At 37.6% G+C, this 14,713-nt stretch overlaps 1 protein-coding gene across 5 annotated transcripts in view; it reads left to right on the plus strand.

Moving 5' to 3' along the window:
• LOC135205641 (phosphatidylinositol 4-kinase alpha-like) overlaps positions 1 to 14,713 on the plus strand; it is a 259,138-nt gene that overhangs the window by 221,085 nt on the left and 23,340 nt on the right. For all 5 annotated transcript variants that reach the window (XM_064236454.1, XM_064236453.1, XM_064236456.1 and 2 more), the window contains one exon: positions 11,205 to 11,451. In XM_064236454.1, the coding sequence (XP_064092524.1) occupies positions 11,205 to 11,451 (247 nt within the window). The remainder of the gene's footprint in view (positions 1 to 11,204; positions 11,452 to 14,713) is intronic.

Raw genomic sequence — 14,713 nt, forward strand, 5'->3', positions numbered from 1 at the left:
CGCAGACTTCCTTCTTCCATTTACTGAATTTTGTCGCGACAGCTGTTTCGCCCTATGGCATTATCAAGTGTCTACTGACTTACAATCTGGCTTTTCGGCCTATTTATTTCATCATGTGGGAGTTATGACCTTGAGGTATGGGTACTGGTTAGTCTGGGGATTAACAGCTTAAGGGCATTGTTTTAGATACAAAGAACATAAGGACATATGTACTGTGACAATAAAAGTGAAAGTTTAAACAGTTGTTAAATAAATATTCAAAATACAATGCCTTGTGGTAGTGTTTCCTTAAGTGTATGTCTAAAATTTTATATGTTACATGTTGGTTTTAGAAAAAAATACAAAATTACATACAGGAATGAAAATGAATATAGAAATCTAAGTACAGGAATAAAAAAGATATATATTTTATAGCATGCATAAAGGTACCTCTATGCATGCTATAAAATGTATATATCTTTTTTTCTTCCTGTATTTAGATTTCTATATTCATTTTCATTCCTGTATATAATTTTGTATTTTTTTTTTTTCTAAAACCAACATGTAACATATAAAATTTTAGACATACACTTAAGGAAACACTAGCACATAGCATTGTATTTTGAATATTTATTTAACAACTGTTTAAACTTTCACTTTCACTGTTATTATGTTAGTGCAAAGGTAGATAACTGAAAACTATTTCCCAAAATGTGTTTGGTAAAAAGTCTAGTCCTTCATATGAGTTCACCTTTAAATCTTGAGGGGTAAAGATTAGTAGTGGCCCTCAATTTGAAAAGTTGGCAGCTAACCCCCATTGCTTCATCTAGGAAGGCTCATCTTTCTGTGCTCTTTCAGCTAAAGAGAGGATGCCATTCCAATAAGAAATCAGATGAAAAAGGAGGCATAAATAGATGAAACTGATTCCTTTCCCTCCGAGCCCCCATCTGTTCTACCAGTGGGGTCTTCTTTCCTGAAAATCTGGAGATCATGTCAATGGGGAGCCACCATCCATAGGTCTTGAACCTCATCAAGGAGGGTTACTGACTGCTATTTGGGGAGAAAAGACCCCCCAAATGTATTGAAGCCAGTAAGTTTCAACTCATCTAGTTTCAACTCATCTAGTTTAAACTACAAAACATTTTGTGTGCTGGAGTTCTGATGAGTGTAGGGATAATAGTTATCGACAGACAGATCAACAGATTGGACAATCTCCCTTGATGCACAGCTTTGTGACAGTGACAGACACAGGTCGTCTTGACCTGTGGTCCCAAAGGTTCTTAACCCTGGGCTCCAACAGACCTGGAGTGCTATGATAAGCATTCACGGTCCCTGGACCGAGGAGTGGCCTACAGAGAGAGAGAGAGAGAGAGAGAGAGAGAGAGAGAGAGAGAGAGAGAGAGAGAGAGAGTGGGTGTGCAACATGCAGATGTTGCCCCCACCCCCAAGGACATGGCTCCCATGGGACAGATCTGCTCACGTTTATATGAGCGAATCTACTCTCCTTGGTATGGCTCCTGCGTGCTTTTGCAAGGAATGTGTTCTCTCCCAGGGACAACCCCCATTCACCTCCACGTGATGGGTGTTCTCCCAGACCTGTAGTATCGATCATCACTGCGGGTTGACATTTTTTTATGGCTTTGGTCTCTGGCAGGTCAACAAAGGGTGCTAGGCCCCTCTCACCTGTTCCTTCAACCTCCTGGGGTTATACCTGGAACCATGGAAAGGACAGAACTCGGGTTTGTGATCACGATTTAGCCTCTCATCGCAGCCCCTTGTACCCCTCCAGTTCGGTTTTAGGACTGGAATGGACTCATGCACAGCTGTGAGAAAGGTCATATGGGGGTTCTAATGAAGGTCTCTCACCTGCAGAGAGGGCAATTCAGGAGGACCACGACTTGGAAGAACCAAAAGGTCCTTGTCCCCAGGGATGGAACGTGAATTTAAACTGCTTCCTCCACCGCTCCCTTGTCAGAGGAAATTTTACAAACCCTCAGAGAGGTCAGTCCTGACTGCACAGTTCTACCTGGACGTAGTTCGTCTTGGTCCAGGTGTGATGTCAGAGTAACTCCAAGCAGAAAACATCTTCCTCTCATATCAAAAGTCAGCAACCTTGGAAATGACTGCCATGGCAGCTTTTCAAGGAGTCTCTTGGATCAACCATTGGTCTCTAACAGTAGCTAAGGTTATCACTTCCTCTTTGTAAGTCCCCAACAAGGAAATGGCTAACCTTAAGAGACTGTTCCTGTGGGCAAACTTTATACTTAAGAGATGAGATGCAGCTCTCAGCCAAGTTCGGAAGTTTGTAAGTCCCAAATCAGTCATAATCTTCAGGAACGGAGCCTTGCTGGGTTCCACTTCTCTTTTTGACAGAGGGCAAATGGACTTCGCAGTGGATCAAAGAATGGTGGATGGCAACAACCACCCTATCCACCACACAGTGGCAAAGACCTCAGGGCCTTTGCGCATCACTGCAGCCCAACCCCCGGGTCTGGCTGGCCCTTCCTCTGCAAGTCCTAGGAAAGCACAAAATCCTAAGGCCCCTCGTAAGAATACCCAGCCCTCTTCGGCCCCCATTAGGAAGGGTGCCAAAAGCAACCCTTTGATTCCTCTACCAACCCAGGGAGAGGAGGTAGGAGGAAGAAGAAGGGAGGAGGATGCTAGGGGCAGAGTTCCTTTCCACATGCTGCCACTGGTGGGGGATGCCTGTCAAACCATTGGGCAATGTGGCAGTGACACAGAGCAAAGTCCTGGGTAGTGAATGTCCTTTGGGTCAGCTACTTACTTCTCTTCAAGTCTCTAACCCCTCACTAATCTTCCAGTCTGTTTGCCGTCTACAAACTTAAGTTCCTGGCTTTTGGAAGTTAGCTCTTACAGCAGGATCTTTCTCGTCAGGGTCAAGTGATAGGAACAGAATGGTTCATACAACCAGGCGTCATGGAAAGATTGTTCAGTCTTTGGGGATGACCAGTAATAATAGATCTGTATGCAACATGGCACAACAGGCTCAGTCTCGATCAATGCACTTTTCCTCCGTTTTATCTTATTCGTCAAGCTATCAACAGGGTAATGATCATCACAAATCTCAGAATGGCCTTGGTGGCACCCAAATGGCGGCATGCCGAGTGGTACCTGGACCTGCTGGCTCTGTTATCCAAGGCACCGAGAGAAATCCTCCTGTGGCACAACCTCTTCCAACCCCATGTAGAGAGGTTCCAACAGTATATAGATTCCCTAGCCCTTCACAGGCTTTTCTTGCCAAACAGCATTGGAAATGTCCAGGTATCTTTGGAAATCTTCTGTGGATGTCTATGAAGGGTAATGAGCCATCTTCTGTGGTTGGTGTCATGAAAAGGGTTTCTTTCCTGTCAGAGCTACTGTTCAGCACATAGCAGACTTTCTAGTTTTTCTTTGTTGAGAGAAACATCTCTCTGGTTTAGCAATTAAGGGCTACAGAGACACCCTGGGCTTGCTCCTACACCTAAAATACAAATTTCTCTTCCTTTTGGGAGATCTCCATGCTGATGAGAAGCTTTGAAAAGCCTTGCCCTCCCAGGGAACTCAGGCCCCCTGAGTGGGATGTGACTCTATGAGAGTCATCAGACAGGGATCTGACCCTCAAGACTGTATTTCTGCTTGCCCTGGCATCCACAAAGTGAGTAGGCCAACTTCATGGTCTTTCTTATGACATTAAACACTCAAGGGGATGGCGATCTGTTTTGTTCGAATTTATCCTGGAATTTGTGGTGAAGACTCAGAATCCATCAGTCCCTGATACCAGATTTGAGTCCTTTTCAATCCTCTCCTTAGAGGACTTGGTAAGTATTGATCCAGAAGAGATGCTGCTTTGTCCAGTTAGAGTGCTGCAGTGCTATCCTAACAAGACTCTGCAACTCAGGCTTAAGTGTCAACAACTTTTTGTTAGCACTGGAAAGACCCAAGAAAGAGGTGTCCAAGAACACAGTATCTCTCTGGCTTCGGGAGACTATCAAATGGGCATACTCAACATCAAATGAGGAGGACTCAGTTACATTCCTGCCCATAGTTCATGAAGTTAGGGGCACTGCACTCTCCCTCGCATTTAAGAAGACCCAGTCAGTTTATCAGGTGCTGAGAGCAGGAGTGTAGTCGCGTCAGACAACGTTCACCTCCTTTTACTTGAGGGACATTGCTCATAGGTCCTTGGACACCTTTTCATTGTGTCCTGTGGTAGCTGCTCAACAAGTTCTGTAGCTCATCCAGTTCCCTTAGTGGGTCAGCTAGCATCTGGTCCAAGATGTACAGTGTTAGAAGTGAAAGTGTGTTACTGGCCTCCCTCCTATTTCCTTCTTGTACCTTCCTCTCACAGTGGGCAGAGGATAGGTTCCCAAACCGTCATTTGCTGGATGGGCACAAATGCAGGTGAGTGATTAGCCTTTCTATTTTTTCATTGTTTTGATCTAATAGAAGCAAATCATACCCACTCTCTAACAAGGGGAGAGAGGGGTGGCAATGAAACTAACCTGTTATGTATCTTAGCCTATTTTCTCTAACACAATGTTCTTCCAAGTCTTTTCGGAGTAATGCTGCTTTCACATCCATTGCTTTGAAAAGCTGAGGAATCTAACATTTGAGCACACTTTTGTTCCCCTGATCAGGGGCATGGCACTGATTCCTCTGCTCAACACTGCGCGACCAAGAAAAAGTCCTACGTGAAGCAAACCTCCAGTCCGGTAGGAATACAGGCGGTCCCCGGGTTACGACGGGTCCGGCTTACGACGTTCCGAGGTTACGACGCTTTTTCTTAAATATTCATTGAAAAATCCGCCCTGGGTTATGACGCTTGTTCCGAGGTTACGACGCTGACGCTTCCGACGCTCCGAGTTTACGACGCTTTTAAAAAACACATACTATGATAAGATAAGAATCCTTTATAGTTTAGCAGTTTCTCTCTCTCTCTCTCTCTCTCTCTCTCTCTCTCTCTCTCTCTCTCTCTCTCTCTCTCTCTCTCTCTCTCTCTCTTTCTTTGTATTTTCCAATGAAAATAATCACTATAATTCTCTCTCTCTCTCTCTCTCTCTCTCTCTCTACTACAAAGATGTATGTTTTTTAGTATGATAAATAAATGATTTACTATTTTCAAATATTAATATTAATTTATACAGCAATAATATCAATTCATTAAAGAAAATACCATAGTGAATTAGTAAGATTTTAGCTTATATTTAAAAAATTATGGAAGAATGAAGGAAATCCCAGTCTTCTTCAAGTAACTTCCAGTAACCTTTTCTCAAGATTCAGGTACTAAAACTGTCAGATTATAACAAGTTCTGTGACAGCCAGGAGGGGGAAAATTTGGGGGTGTGACAGCCAGGAGGGGGAAAATTTGGGGGAAGAGCTGCAGTGTTGCAATCACGTGGTCCTGACATTTTCCCCCCTCTATCTCTCTCTCTCTCTCTCTCATTTACTGAGACTCGAGATTTTTTATGTACTTGTACTATTTGTTTTTAATACTTTCAAATAATAATAATAATAATAATAATAATAATAATAATAACTGTAATTACAAAATTCATATGTGATAGTATTTTAAAGAAATACAATACGTACTAATCTATCCATGTCACTTTTAATTAAGGTTAACTCTCTCTCTCTCTCTCTCTCTCTCTCTCTCTCTCTCTCTCTCTCTCTCTCTCTCTCTCTCTCTCTCTCTTTTGCCACACAAGAAGCGTTATAAGTATTTTTTGAGAGAACAGAGAGAGATAAACACACACTCTCTTCTCTCTCTCTCTCTCTCTCTCTCTCTCTCTCTCTCTCTCTCTCTCTCTCTCTCTCTCTCTTTTACCGAGATGAAAGAATTTTTATGGTACTAGTATGTAAAATGTTTATTGATAATTTCAGTTATTTAATAATAATAATAACAATAAAACTTTAATTACAAAATTCATAATGGTCGTATTTTAAAGAGATGAAAATGACCTTTCCATTTCACTTGTAAGGATAATTCCTCTTTCTTACTGAGATGAGAGAATTTTTACGGTAGATGCACGTGTTTATTATATTTTCAAAATAATAATAATAGAAGTAGTAATAATACGATAACTAATTTCAAAAGAAAATTCTTCCCTTTGCCTTTTTCTGTATCAATTTCCCCACCTCAACTCGAGTGACACTCGAGCTTAACAATGCCATACAATGGTCAACGAATTTAATGGTTTTATTTAACTCTCTCTCTCTCTCTCTCTCTCTTACTGAGTTGAGATCATTTTCATGGACGTGTATGTAATAAGTTTATCATTAATATTTTCCAATTAATACTATATAAGTACAAAATTCATATCTGAGTATTTTAAATACAATAATCATTCCATTTCTCTCTTTTAAATACTGTAAGGACAACTCTCTTCCTCTCTCTCTCTCTCTCTCTCTCTCTCTCTCTCTCTCTCTCTCTCTCTCTCTCTCTCTCTCCACAAGATACTTGTCATACATTTGGTGTTTCTATTTCTTCCTTTTATCTCTCTCGCTCTCAGCAAAAGAACTGATAGACAGACAAACATAACTGCACAGTCTTCTCTTTCTCTCTTCTCTGGAGAAATATATGTACCTTACAGACCTTACAGACCTTACATCTTGTTCGGGTTGCCCCAGGTCCCTCAGTGTGAGGCACCTCTAATGTCTACCAGAGAGTTGCTAGTACATCTTCCGGTATATTTGCATCCTTCCAATCTTGGATGGTCTGGGATGCAGTTTAGATATTTGTCGAGCTTATTCTTAAACACATCTACGCTCACTCCTGATATATTCCTCAGATGAGCTGGCAACGCATTGAATAGACGCTGCATTATCGATGCTGGTGCGTAGTGGATTAATGTCCTTTGTGCTTTCCTTATTTTTCCTGGTATAGTTTTGGGCACTATTAATCTACCTCTGCTTGCTCTTTCTGATATTTTTAGTTCCATGATATTTTCTGCTATTCCTTCTATCTGTTTCCATGCCTGAATTATCATGTAGCGTTCTCTTCTCCTTTCTAGACTATATAATTTTAAGAATTGTAGTCTTTCCCAGTAGTCTAGGTCCTTAACTTCTTCTATTCTAGCTGTAAAGGACCTTTGTACACTCTCTATTTGTGCAATATCCTTTTGATAGTGTGGGTACCATATCATATTGCAATATTCAAGTGGACTACGAACATATGTTTTATAAAGCATAATCATGTGTTCAGCTTTTCTTGTTTTGAAGTGCCGTAACAACATTCCCATTTTTGCTTTACATTTTGCCAACAGAGTTGCTATTTGATCATTGCATAACATGTTCCTATTCATCATCACACCAAGGTCTTTAACTGCTTCCTTATTTGTGATGGTTTCATTATTAGGTCCCTTATATGCATATAGCTTTCTTTCTCTGTCTCCATAATTTATTGATTCAAATTTATCAGAGTTAAATACCATCCTATTTACCTCTGCCCAATCATATACTTTGTTAAGGTCTCTTTGTAGAGCGTTCCTATCTTCATCACAAGTAATTTCTCTACTTATTCTTGTGTCATCTGCGAAACTACTCACTACCGAATCCTTCACATTATTGTCTATGTCTTCAATCATAATAACAAACAGTATTGCAGCTAACACCGTACCTTGCGGCACACCGGATATTACCTTGACTTCATCCGATTTCTCGTCGTTTGCAATAACTATCTGTTTTCTGTTGTGTAAAAATTCTTTTAACCATCTTCCTACTTTATCCACGATATTGTGTTTTCTAATTTTCTTCGCTAATATATTATGGTCTACTTTATCAAAAGCTTTTGCAAAGTCTAAATAAACCACATCTGTTTCATTTCCGCTTTTCATATTTTTGAATATGTTCTCACGGTGGACTAACAGTTGGGTTTGTGTACTTTTTCCGGGTACGAAACCATGTTGTCCTTTATTAAACAAATTATTTTTTATTAAATGTTTCATAATATTTTTCTTCATTACCCTTTCATACACTTTCATAATATGTGATGTTAGACTCACAGGCCTATAATTACTTGCCTCTAGTCTTGATCCACTTTTGAAAGTAGGGGTAATATATGCTAATTTGTGCTCATCATAAATCTTGCCTGTATCTACACTTTGTCTTAATAATATTGCAAGTGGCTTTGCGATAGAATGAACTACTTTCTTTAACAAAATAGCAGGAATTCCATCAGGCCCTGCAGCAGCTCCATTTTTAATTTCATTAATAGCCTGCACAATATCAGCTTCATTAATATCTATGTCAGCTAAATATTCACTATTTTCATCCCTTACTTCTATATCATTATCTTCATTATCTATTCTAGGGTGAATTCTCTCTTATATCGTTCTGCCAGTATGTTGCAAATTTCCTTTTTTTCATTCGTTAATCTCCCTTCAATTCTCAGAGGGCCTATTTCTATTCTTCTTTTATTCATCTTCTTCGCATATGAGTATAATAGTTTGGGGTTTTGCTTGATATTTAATAGGGTTTTTTCTTCCAAGTCCCGTTTTTCATTTTCTTTTGATTTTATAATCTTTTGTTCTGCATTTTCTATCTTACTTTTTAGTTCTATAACTTTCCATGCATTTTTTTCTTTTGCAAGACCTTTTTTCCACTTTCTGATTTTCTGGAACAAGATCCTTCTGTCTCTTGGTATGGGCATGAATGATGTTTTACTTTTCTTCTTCGGTATATATTTTTCCACTATTTTCTCCATATTTTATATAATATCTCCGTATTTACCCTTATGTCATCACTTACGAAAATGTTATCCCAATCTTTGTTTAATTCTTCATTAATTTCTGACCATTTTATATTTTTACTGTAGAAGTTGTATTTTCCATATCCTTCCCACTTTTTCATTTCTTGCTTATCTCTATTTTCACTTGCTTTGGAATGAACTGTTAATTCTATGACATTATGGTCTGAAATATTCGCATTATAAACTATTATTTCTTTAACATAATTCATCTCGTTCACAAATACTAGGTCTAAAGTATTTTCCTTTCTTGTTGGCAGGTGATTTATTTGTTGAATGTTGTATTCTAGTAGCATATCTAATAGCTTTTCAAATTGCCTCTTATCTTCTGCACTACTATTACTCTCTTTTTTATATGTATAAGTACAACCACAATCTCCTATTCGTTCTTTCCATTCTACGAAAGGAAAGTTGAAGTCACCAGATAGGAGAATAGTCCAGTCCTTGTGATTTCTACATATATCATCCAATTTTTCAATTATTAAGTCAAACTCTTTAGTATTAGGAGGTCTATATATTACTATGTTCATCAATTTTTCAGATTCAAATTCTACCGCTATTAGTTCACATTCTGAGTTACTATATTTCTCATATATTTTTCCTTGTTTTTTGTCTTTCCCATATATTGTGGTTCCCCCTTGATTCCTATTTTTTTCTATCTGATCTATAAGTTTGGAACCCTTTTATTTGATCATCATTCCCAGTCTCTTGGGAATACCAGGTTTCACTTATTCATTATATCTATTTTCTTTTCATGGGTTAGTTCTTCTAAGTACTCTATTTTTCTTTTTGAGTTACTCGTAACTAAACCCTGCGCATTCATCACTATGATGGTTTGCGTGTTTTCTCCTTCATTTAATACTGGTAGTAATAAGGATTTCCCATGTCTCTTTCCTGTTCTGGTATGTTGTTCTTTTTTTCATTTCCAGAAATTCTGACATTAAAAAATCCAACTTTTCCATAATATTTGATCTTCCTTCATCATAATTATTCCTTTTGTGTCTGAATCTGCAATTTTCTCCGTTTCTGCAATATCCTCTTGCATAATAAATACAGTTATTATCTCTTGGGTATAATTTCGGAGCTGATGCTTTGAAATTTTTTGCTGACACCTCTGCATATCTCATTGGTGGTTTGCTTTTCTCTTTTACCTGATATTCTTGATTTCTCTCTTTATTTGTTTCTTTCTTATTTTGGATTTTATTACTTGGTTGGTTATTTATTTGATTATGATTCATGGCTACAGGGTGCATATATTTGCATTTTTTGTCGAACTTACATCCTTTTCCTTCTTTTAGGTTTTTACATATTTTTGGATGCAGATCTCTGCAATCATCCCCATATCCATCTAAGTATGCACATTTACCATATATTTCATAGTTTTGACATATCTTAGGATGTTTGTAGTAACATCTTTCTCCAAAGATGTGAGGGGGAAAAAGTTGCCTACAGACATTCATTTCAATCTATTGAAACCGTAAAGAGTTATTTCTCTCTCTCTCTCTCTCTCTCTTTTGTATTTTAATGAAAATATACAGTAATTTGTGAATACACAGTGTTGCACATGAAAAAAGTAAATTAGTGATAATTTTAGAGATACGGCCCTAAGAAAAATTGTAAATTAGTAGTGAAATTTTCCCTGTGGACATGTTTTCAAGAACGTCGTTCCGGCTTACGACGATTTTCGGGTTACGACGCGTCTTAAGAACGGAACCCCCGTCGTAACCCGGGGACCGCCTGTATACTCAGATCCTCCCATCAATTAGCAAGTCTTCCTATGTAAAGACCAATGGTTTGTATTTGTGTAGAAACATGACAAATTTTTAAAAAGTAATTTGTATTTTTCCAAACATACAAACCTGAGGTCTTTACATAACATAAACTGCCCACCTCTAGCCACCCCTCATTCTATTACTTAGGCTATAAAACAAGTGGTTACAAGACTCGGTGAAGAGAGGTGGTGAGGGTACCCCTCACCTTTCCCATGGTAATTGCAAGCTTGTTGTGTAGAATAGCCTGCTCCAGCTTGAGCTGAAGGTAATTCCTATGTAAATACCTCAGGTTTGTATGTTAGGAACAATACAAATTACTTTTAAAAATGTCATTTTGTTTATATTGGATATTTTCCCTTATGAGCAGCAAGGGAAAAACTTTGAACATCTTATAACTGCTGCTATTTATAGTTGGTGATGAATGATAAAAGCTGGCACAAGAGAGGAGGGAATTTAGAGTCCATGGTCATTAGGGTTTATGTCAGGGTTTCCATTTGCTGTTAAAACATTTAATGACTTCTCTTTTTTCTTCATCCTATTGCACTTTCTTCATAATACCTGTTGTGGCCAAGTCTTCATGTATACCCTTTATCCATGGTTAATTGAGCCATCCTACTTCTTTTTCCTACTACTGCTACTACTGCCATACCTACTACTCTTCTTACCAACTACTTTTTCTTCTTTCTCATATTACTTATTTATTTTTTCAGTGTGGTGTGATCGAATGTGTTCCAAATGCCAAGTCACGTGATCAGCTTGGAAGAAGCACAGATACTGGAATGTACGAATACTTTCTCAGTCTTTATGGGGATGAAAATTCTCATAAGTTCCAGCAAGCCAGAACAAATTTTGTGAAGTCAATGGCTGCATACTCATTAGTTGGGTTCTTACTTCAGATTAAGGATCGACACAATGGCAACATTATGTTGGACACGGATGGGCACATTATCCACATAGGTAAGATGCCCAAGTGGCAAAGCAGATCACCATTCAGTGTGCCTCAGTATGTTCCAGAGCTGAACAGTGATTTCCTTTTATTTCATGGATTTTTTGTCTGTTTTTTTTCTGGTTTTCATCGGCACATTTCATTTATAATTTTTTGCATCACATTTAAGAATTTTTTGTTTTGTTTTTGTTCAAAACAAATGGTTGCTCATATTTAATGTAATAATAATATAACAATAATTTTAGGGGAACTCATCAAGTGAAATTTGTTTCTATGTTCTTGTTACAACATATACTCATTTGCAGATGAAAAATTTTGAAAATACTGCTCTTTGTATACAAAACCCCCTGGTGTTATCATCACCGTCCTTGTGATAGAATTCTCAGTCTGATGACCTCCTGTTCTTATGTCTTCTAGCCCTTTTGTAAACACCTTTGTATACCTCCATGTGGTCCTTGCCAATCCTTTGCTTTCTTTCAGTGAGGATTTTCTTTAATTATCTTATATGGTCTTGAAGATGTGATACCCAGTTTGACTTGTAACCGATCTAATGGGCCTCACTTTTTAAAAGCTAATTAGTTGTTGATGTTATTTGAACTGCACCCCCTCAATGAAAGAATTTCTTCTTGAAGTCATATGGCTTAACTACAAAATATGTTCTGCGTTGAAATCATGTACGTAATTAAAAAACTTAAAAAAAAATAGGATTTTTTGACACCAGGAAACACATTACAGTGGTCCCCCCGCATTCGCGGGGGATGCTTACCAGAACCCCCCGCTAATACATAGTTAGAACCTGCGAATAGTTGGAACCCCTATAAAAATGCTTAAAATGCAAAATGGCCTATATTTTTTAGTTAAAACTCAAGAAAAACCCACTAAAAAATTTTATACGTACCTGTTTTTTTTAAATAGTTTTATCACAAAAAATGCATTTTATGATGAAATTGATTTAAAAAACTAGGAATTTTGGGATATTTCTCAGAAAATACCACGAATAGGTGAATTTCCCACAAATAAGGGGGGATATGTTACAGAGAGAAATCCATGAATGCGTGAGTCCGTGAATCCAGAGAACGAGAATACGGGGGCCTCACTGTACTTGTCAATTACAAAAGTAGACATCACAGTTGGAAAATATGACATAATGAACTGCAGTCAAGGTAGTGTACTTTTACTCAGTTATGTATATGAAGGCAACCCAGTAAAGAGAATACTACTGTGATTTCCTGTAAAGTAAGATTCAGCAAAATATAAGACAGAATTCTATATGATCCCAAATAGAAAGCAACAAAGAAACATTCATGAAGATGGCAAAAGTAAAGTTTTAGGGACAAAACTAACCGGTGAAAATAAAACTTAACAAAACACAGAATTACAGCGTATGTACCCAAACTTTTCCAATAAAAAAAAAAAAACATTTAAAAAATACATACTCAAAGACTGTACAACTACAAGGAATTATGGAACACTAAAATGCATAAAGTGTTCAAAACCATCAAGCAAAATCTGTGTAATGCTCAGGTTATATATATACAATACAGAATGCTAAAAGAAAAATTAAGAAAGACCATAAAATAAGCCAAACTAGAGCTAAAATTAAGAAATCTTATGACCCATCCAGTAAATTCACCAACAAAAGGGCAGCTGATTAGAACCAAAAATTACGAGTACAACTAAGTGATGAATCCAAAGAAAATTATATAAAAACAAGGAGACCAGAAGAAGAAATACTGTGAAAATGTTCATTGAAGTTTTCAGTACATGGAGAGACTCCTGACTATGAACAAATTGAAGGGAACATAGATGAAAAGGACAAAACATCAAACAAAAGGTTACTTGATAATGTCTTGCCACTAGAAAAAATAATGCTAATAAACAAAATTAAAGTATGGAGTAATGTTCATCTTACCATTAACAAAACAAGATGTAAAGTAACATAGGTGTGTAAGAGATGTAATATGTATAAATGAAAGTTTTGGTGCACGTATTAAACACAGAAAACAATCGTGTCAGATATAGTATACTGCATGAAAAGGAGATATGTTGACCCATTGATTGTATTCACATTGGAAAATAGCTATGGATCAGCATTATCAAAGTTGGGTGAAACAAAACATGGATGGATTTAAAGCCAAAGTATACAGGAGAACCACTCAAATAGATGCTGAAGTCTACTTTTTCCTACCAGAGTGAATGTGGAAAGAAAGATGAACTAGTGCGTTTATTTATAGGGTTTCCAGAATAGTATGGATTAATAATACACAGAGAATGAATTTAAACACACACAAATTAGTTTCAAGAAGTTGCATACCCAGAAGGGTTTATAGATGATATCAGTGAAAGCTAGTGGGATTTTCTCTGTTAGCATGGAAAAAAAGAAATGAAAAGAAGAGGTACACCCATATGAAAACTGCTGTATGACAATAAGTCAAAGAATCCACCAGTAAATGAGAAAAGTTTATGGTTTCACCCTTCATTTTAAAAGTATGGTTAGGATGAAAATAAGTAATTAAAGAAACAATAATAAAGAAGGAAAATGCTTTGGATTGTTTATATTTTTATGTGGGATGTGACTGTTTGTTATTTGGGGAGACTGACATTTGTAAAAGGAACACATAATAACAGAAAACAAATAAGAAAATATCTGAGCTATCCATTGTAAAGAAACCCGGGGGTGACTATCAAAGAGAGCAGATTAGTAGATGAAAGTACGTAATGACACAAAACAAATACACAGAGTAATCTAAGGGACACATATGAACTCTTTAAGAAAATGATTGGTAAGCAAAACATTCAGCAGCCTAGACAATATCAACAACAAATTACTTCTAAGAGAGTCAGGCACAGACTATTAGTTCTGGTCAAAAAGTCAAACTGGGAATCACATCTTAATTGCTGTGAGAAGATTAATGAAAATCCCCACACTGAAAGATGGCAAGGGATTAGCAAGAACCCGGAGGAGGTATACAACAAACCAGGGCAAAATCAAAGGTTAGAAGATATATGAACAGGTTGTTGGACTGAAACATATCACAAGGATACTTTAAAGATGAGAGGAGGAGCTATCTTACAGCTAAAAGCAGTATTTTGTAAGTAAATCATATGTAAAAATGTGTTTGTTCCGATACATAATACAAACCATCGGTCCTTTAACAATAGGAAGTAGCTAGCGGCAGCTGGAACGGTCGTAAGCTTTGAACAAGGGGAGAACGGTAGTTAACTGCTTGTCCGACAGTCGCGCGCCGCGCGACTGGGAGGTAAACAAATCAC

This window comes from Macrobrachium nipponense, chromosome 24 (genome assembly GCF_015104395.2).
Source record: "Macrobrachium nipponense isolate FS-2020 chromosome 24, ASM1510439v2, whole genome shotgun sequence".
NCBI classification, from domain to species: domain Eukaryota; kingdom Metazoa; phylum Arthropoda; class Malacostraca; order Decapoda; family Palaemonidae; genus Macrobrachium; species Macrobrachium nipponense.